The 6,171-nt window shown below is 57.1% G+C and overlaps 2 protein-coding genes across 2 annotated transcripts; both read left to right on the forward strand.

The window, feature by feature from the left end:
• The first annotated feature begins 204 nt into the window (after positions 1-204).
• APOC4 (apolipoprotein C4) lies at positions 205-2,967 on the forward strand. The gene is made up of 3 exons (XM_047788793.1): positions 205-309; positions 2,100-2,244; positions 2,765-2,967. Exons 1-3 carry the CDS (start codon positions 234-236, stop codon positions 2,922-2,924), a joined length of 381 nt encoding a protein of 126 aa, XP_047644749.1. The 5' UTR covers positions 205-233; the 3' UTR covers positions 2,925-2,967.
• A 1,628-nt stretch (positions 2,968-4,595) lies between these two features.
• On the forward strand, positions 4,596-5,676 carry APOC2 (apolipoprotein C2). The gene is made up of 3 exons (XM_047793364.1): positions 4,596-4,701; positions 4,841-5,000; positions 5,362-5,676. Exons 1-3 carry the CDS (start codon positions 4,647-4,649, stop codon positions 5,450-5,452), a joined length of 306 nt encoding a protein of 101 aa, XP_047649320.1. The 5' UTR covers positions 4,596-4,646; the 3' UTR covers positions 5,453-5,676.
• The last annotated feature ends 495 nt before the right edge of the window (positions 5,677-6,171 follow it).

Below are 6,171 nucleotides of genomic sequence, written 5' to 3' on the forward strand. Positions count from 1 at the left end.
CTTCTAGCTTCTCCTGTCAGGTTAGGGGTGGGAGGATAGGAAGAAGAATGGAAAGAGGCCAGCAGGGGCGGGCATGGACTCTGATTGTCACTGTCACTTGGGTCCCTCTCTCTCTGAAGTCCCTGCCAAGGGGCGTGGGGAGGCGGCCAGGGGAGGGCTCTGCTCAGTGCAGCCTCCCCCTCCCCCAGCCTAGAGAGTGAGCACAGAGGGACAGAGGGACAGAGCCCCCAGAAATGCTGTTCCCGGGAGGCAGGCCCTGGGCCCTGCCCTCCCTCTGCTTCTGCATTCTGGTCCTGGCCTGTCTTGTGGGTGAGGAGCAGCGGGCAGGCGGGTGTGGGGACCCCCTGCTATAGCACGGGGTGTGAGTGTGACCAGCTCTGGGGCCTGCAGGTGTGTGTGTCTGCCTGTGAGTACATGTTAGCGGCGGCTGTGTGTGAAGAGTGAACTTGGGGTTGGTGTAGATGACAGTGGCCGTGAATACACGTCTGTGTGCGTCTAAGCAGAAGAGCATGCAGTGGTGGTACATGCGTGTCTGTGAGCACGCATCTGTACACTTGTGTGCACATGTGTGTCTTCAGGGGGCATTTATGCAAAAGATTTGTGGGTCTGGTCACGTGGGATGGTGTCTATGTGCACTGGTATGTCAGTTCTGCACGTGCTTTTTTTTTTTTTTGGCCGCACCCGCAGCATGTGGAAGTTCCCGTGCCAGGGACTGAACCCGCACCACAGGGGCAACCTGTCACAGCTATGGCAACACTGGATCCTTAACCCCCTGTGCCACACAAGAACTTCCCGAACATACATTTAAAATTTGTCAACACGGGGAGTTCCCATCATGGCACAGTGGAAACGAATCCGACTAGGAACCATGAGGTTGCGGGTTCAATCCCTGGCCTCCTTCAGTGGGTTAAGGATCCGGCAGTGCCCTGAACCATGTTGTAGATCACAGACTTGGCTCGGATCTGGCGTTGCTGTGGCTGTGGTGTAGGCCGGCAGCTACAGCTCCAATTGGACCCCTAGCCTGGGAACCTCCATATGCCGCAGGTGCAGCCCTAAAAAGACAAAAGACAAAAAAAAATTGTTTTTTAAATAAAAATGTCAACACAGGAGTTCCTGTTGTGGCTCAGTGGTAATGAACCCAACTAGTATCCATGAGGACTTGGGTTCAATCCCTGACCTCGCTCAGTGGGTTAAGACTCCAGCATTGCTGTGAGCTATGGTGTAGGTGGCAGATGCGGGTTGGATCCTGTGTTACTGTGGCTGTGGTGTAGGCCAGCAGCTGTAGCTCTGATTCCACCCCTAGCCTGGGAACATCTATATGCTACATGTGCAGCCCTAAAAAGCAGTAATAATAATAAGGATAATAATAATAAATAAAATAAAATGTCAACACATATATACAATGCCTACTACATGCGGGAAACCTGTCAAAATGCCTTATATGTGCTAACTCTGAACTTTCACCATAACCCTACGAGCTAGATCTTGTCATTATCCCATTCCACAGATGGGGAAACTGAGTCTTGAAGAGGTTAAGTCATTGGCTGAAGGCACACCGCAGTCACAGGGGGGGCCTCTGTCCTTGTGTGTAGCTGTGCCCCCATGTGATGGCTGATCTCTATAGGGGAGGCTTTGCCCAGGTGTGGGACAGACAGGTGTGGGCCATTCCTGGCAGAGCCCCTGGCCCACCAGCCCAATACATGGCCTTGCCAACCTCTGTTCCTGGAGCCAGGAAGTCCTCCCGTGAGCTCCCTCACTGCCTGGAGAGGTGGTTCAGAGGGTGTGACCGTCACAGGAGAGCTGAGGGGTTGGCGAGATCGGGGATGAGGGAGACGTCAGGAGGGGGACAGGGGGCCGAGAGGCGCTGATGCAGACTGAGGGAGAATTCCTCAGGGTGACCGAGTGGTGCCTGGGGACCCCAGGCACAGAGGGCAAAAGGAGGTGACCGATGGCAGCAGGAGGCCCAGAGGGTATATAAGATGGTGAAAGGATGGGCAGGGGGCCACCAGGAGTGACAGCGATGGTGAGCATGGAGGGAAGGGGACATGGAAGGATTCTGAGGTCCCAGCCGCCCCAAGTTGCCCTCCGGTCCCATCCAGCATGCCAGCAAGCTGTGTTGGAGGAAACCCCCACCCCCTCGCCGGAGCCGAAGGCCAGTCATGCCTGGAGCCTGGTTCCGGGCAAGATGAAGGAGTGGGTGCAGCCGCTGGTGACCAGGACCAGAGAGAGGTGGGAGTGGTTCTGGTGAGTGTGCCCCGAAGGCGGCTGGAGCCCTGGATCCTGGGTCCGAGGGAGGAGGAGCTGTGTCTGACCTAGGGGGTTTCCAGGGAGCAGGGTGGGCTTGGGTAGGGCTGTGACCTCCCAGTCTGAGCCAGGTAGAGGATAAGAATTGAGAGCAGGGGAGTTCCCACCGTGGTTCAGCAGAAACAAATCTGACTAGTATCCGTGAGAATGCAGGTTCCATCCCTGGCCTCACTCAGTGGGTTAAGGATCTGGCATTGCCGTGAGCTGTGGTGTGGGTCGCAGATGCAGCTCAGATCCCATGTTGCTGTGGCTGTGGCTGTGACCAGCAGCTACAGCCCCAGTTCAACCCCGAGCCTGGGAACCTCCATATGCCAGGGGAGCAGCCCTGAAAAGACAAAAGACAAAAAAAAAAAAAAAAAAGAATTGAGAGCAGGAACTCCTGGGTCAGAGGGAGAAGGTGATGGAGCAGAGGTCTTGGGGGGTAGCTGGCGTCTCCACTGTGACCTCCCCTCCCTCGCAGGGGCCCCGGGGCCTTCCAGGGCTTTGTGCAGACCTACTATGATGATCATTTGAGAGACCTGGGCTCCCGCACCAAGGCCTGGATCCACAGCTCCAAGGACAGCCTCCTGAACAAGGCCCATAACCTGTGTCCCCAGCTTTTCTGCGGAAGCAGGGACTAGGTTTCAAGGGTTCACAGGCTTTGCAATAAAGTTCTCCTCCGTGTCCCTGTCCCTGTCCCAGTCCTTCGCCAACAGGGCCAGAGGCCAGAGATAACCCCACCCCCAACCCCCAGAGGTTAAGGGGTAGAGGACGAACACGTGGCAGGCGAGCCCTGGGGGTGGAGGGAAGGAGTGGCGGGGACCCCCCACCCCGCCTCCAGGGCTGAGACCCACTACCTCGGGTTTGTGGGGGGTGGAACACTCCCAGCTTCTCAGTTTGCGGGGAGGGCGAAGGCTGGAGGGGAGGCGGGGTTAGCCAGCCTCCCAGCGGCCTGGCTCCATTTCCCACGCCATGGAGACCCCAGGCCTCCTTCCTGCTGGGCATCCAGAACCCCCACACCCGCTGCCACCCCAGCCTGCTCCCTTGGTGAATTTTCAGAGTGGGGGCTCCCTGTGGCTTGACCCTGGGGATGTCACTGCCCTCCCTGCCCCCACGCCAACCCCCCTCCCCCACCCCCCTGTGGTTATGTTGGCCAGGACTTTGGCCTAGGCATCGAGGTGGGGGTGGTGGCCGCGGAGGGGTGGATCTCAAGAGCTATAAAGCCTTTCTCTGCCGCGTGGAGCTGGTGAGGACAGCCCGCCAGAGTCCGGTAAGAGAGGGGACAGACATGGGGCGCAGGGGGAGCAGCAGGGAGGGGGCCAGGTTGTTAAATCAGAAACTGCAAGGAGTTCCTCTGAAGCTCAGTGGGTTAAGGACCTGGCGTTGACACTGCCGCTGCTCTGGGCACTGCTGTGGCAGGGGTTTGATCCCTGGCCCGGGAATTTCCACATGTCTCAGGCTCCGCCAAAAAAAAAATAATAGAGAGTCATTATGTTGGAATGGAATGGAATGGAATTTAGAATCTTAGACTGTCTGCCTGTGCTGACCTCCATCTGGGTCAGACCTCAACATCCACGCTGTAGCTTCCTCATCTCCAAGATGTCCCTGGTGACACGGTGGGCTGAGCACAGCTGTCACTGACATGCCCCCCTCACAGGGTTTGGATCTGGATGAAATAAATGAATGCAGGTAGAACACAGCTCAGGGCAGAGGGAACACACTCATCCAGGTGGTGGCAGCTCTTAACCAAGTCTGTGGCACGTGTCCCTGCACCGGTGGGGTTTTAGCATCAGTGTCACCCTCTGCTGAGCTTTTCCCAGGCAACGCAAGACAGCATCCAGGCTCCGGGGCACTTATCGGTGTGACCAGCTCTGTTCCTTCATGTGATAGTTGTTCATTGTATTTCTCTCTTGGGTCGGCTTCCTAGGGGCAGGTCTCATGTGCCCAGAACTGTGCTTGGCCCATATAGTCGGTGCTGAAGAAATGCTTCTTGAATGAATGAATGAATGAATGAATGTTAGAACTAAGAGGGGAACATTGGGAGTTCCTGGGTGGCCTCATGGTCAGGATTTGGTGCTTTCACTGCTGTGGCCCCGGGTTCCATCCCGGGTCTGGGAACTTCCCCATGCTGCAGATGTGGCAAAAAAAAAAAAAGAGAGAGCGAGCGAGCTTGAAAATCAAGAATAGCATCCTAGGAGGTTAGGAAGTGAGGTGCAAGTTGAGCCATGAGGAACTGGGCTCAGGTGGAGAGGAGGGGGAGAGGGGAACCCAGCCCACATCCCTGAGTGCCGGGGACCCCCGGAAGAGGGGTCGCCCCTGGCTCCGCCCCACGCCCTCCTCAGTGTTCCAGGTCCCCTGACGCCATGGGCGCCCGATCCTTCCTGGCTCTCTTCTTCATCCTCTTGCTGTTGGCATCTGGTGAGTATGGTCCGCGGGGGTGGGGCGCCGGGAGGAGCGGGTGAGGGGACGAGGAGGAGGATCCCCTTCCGCTCCTTCCCTGCCTCACTCGCCCCCTGCTTTGGGCTCTCAGCCCCCCTAACTCACTCTCCTCCCGCAGAGGCCCAGGGGGCCCACGTGCCACCGCAAGATGAGCCCGACAGCCCGGCCCTGCTCACCAAGGTGCAGGAATCTCTCTACGGCTACTGGGATACAGCCAAGGCCACTGCCCAGGACCTGTACAGGAAGACTTACCTGCCCACCGTGGACGAGAAAATCAGGTATCCCCTGCCTCCCCACCCCACCCCAGGCACCGCGAGTCCCAGTGCCCCGCCCCTTCTCCCTCTGGCCCAGGAGTCCAGGTTCAAACCTGAACTCTCTCTTGAGACACAGGTATCTCAGCTCCTGGCCCCGGGTCCCACGAGAACCCGGGATTCTGAGATCCCAGCCCTGCCCCTCCCGGGGATCCAGGAGTTTGCGTTCCAGCCACTCTCCACACCCCCCACCACAAGACACATAATGCTGGGCTCCAGCCCCTCCTCCCTCAGACCCAGGATCCAGGTCCCCAGCCCCTCCTCCCTCGGACCCAGGATCCAGGCCCCCAGCCCCTCCTCCCTCAGACCCTCTGTCCTTTCTCCGCAGGGACATGTACAGCAAAAGCACGGCAGCTGTGACCATCTATGCAGGGATTTTCACTGATCAGGTCCTTTCTCTACTGACTGGAGACCATTAAGAACTGGACCCCCAAGCGTGCGAGAGGGGCGAGCCCTTGGCTCCCCTGATCTACTCCCCCCACTTCCTAGCAACTCAGCATTCTGCTCCCAACTCTCTGACCTGACTTCTTATCAACAATAAAAAAAAAAGGCCCAGTTCATTCTCTTCAATGTGGTTGCTTTGCTGAGACCTCGGGGGCCAAGATAGAGGGGCTGATGCTGTCATGCCATCCAGCCAACATTTATTGAGCACCGCTTCTATGTATACAGCCCTAACCTGGTCAGCAGGAATAAAGAGGTGATTAATAAAAATGAATAATCTTTTCTTTTTTTTAGGGCTGCTCCCGAGGCATATGGAGGTTCCCAGGCTAGGGGTCCAATCGGAGCTGTAGCCACCGTCCTACACCAGAGCCACAGCAACTCAGGATCCAAGCCACGTCTGCAACCTACACCACAGCTCATGGCAACGCTGGATCCTTAACCCACTGAGCAAGGCCAGGGATCGAACCCGAAACCTCATGGTTTCTAGTCAGATTCGTTAACCACAGCACCACGACGGGAACTCCTTTTGTTTTTTGTTTTTGTTTTTTTTCTTTGCTTTTTAGGGCCACACCTCAGCCTGTGGAACTACAGCTGCTGGCCACGGCCACAGCCACAGCAATGCGGGATCTGAGCCATGTCTGCCACCTACGCCACGGCTCATGGCAACGCTGAATCCTTAACCCACTGAGCGAGGCCA

This window comes from Phacochoerus africanus, chromosome 8, assembly GCF_016906955.1.
Source record: "Phacochoerus africanus isolate WHEZ1 chromosome 8, ROS_Pafr_v1, whole genome shotgun sequence".
Taxonomy (NCBI): domain Eukaryota; kingdom Metazoa; phylum Chordata; class Mammalia; order Artiodactyla; family Suidae; genus Phacochoerus; species Phacochoerus africanus.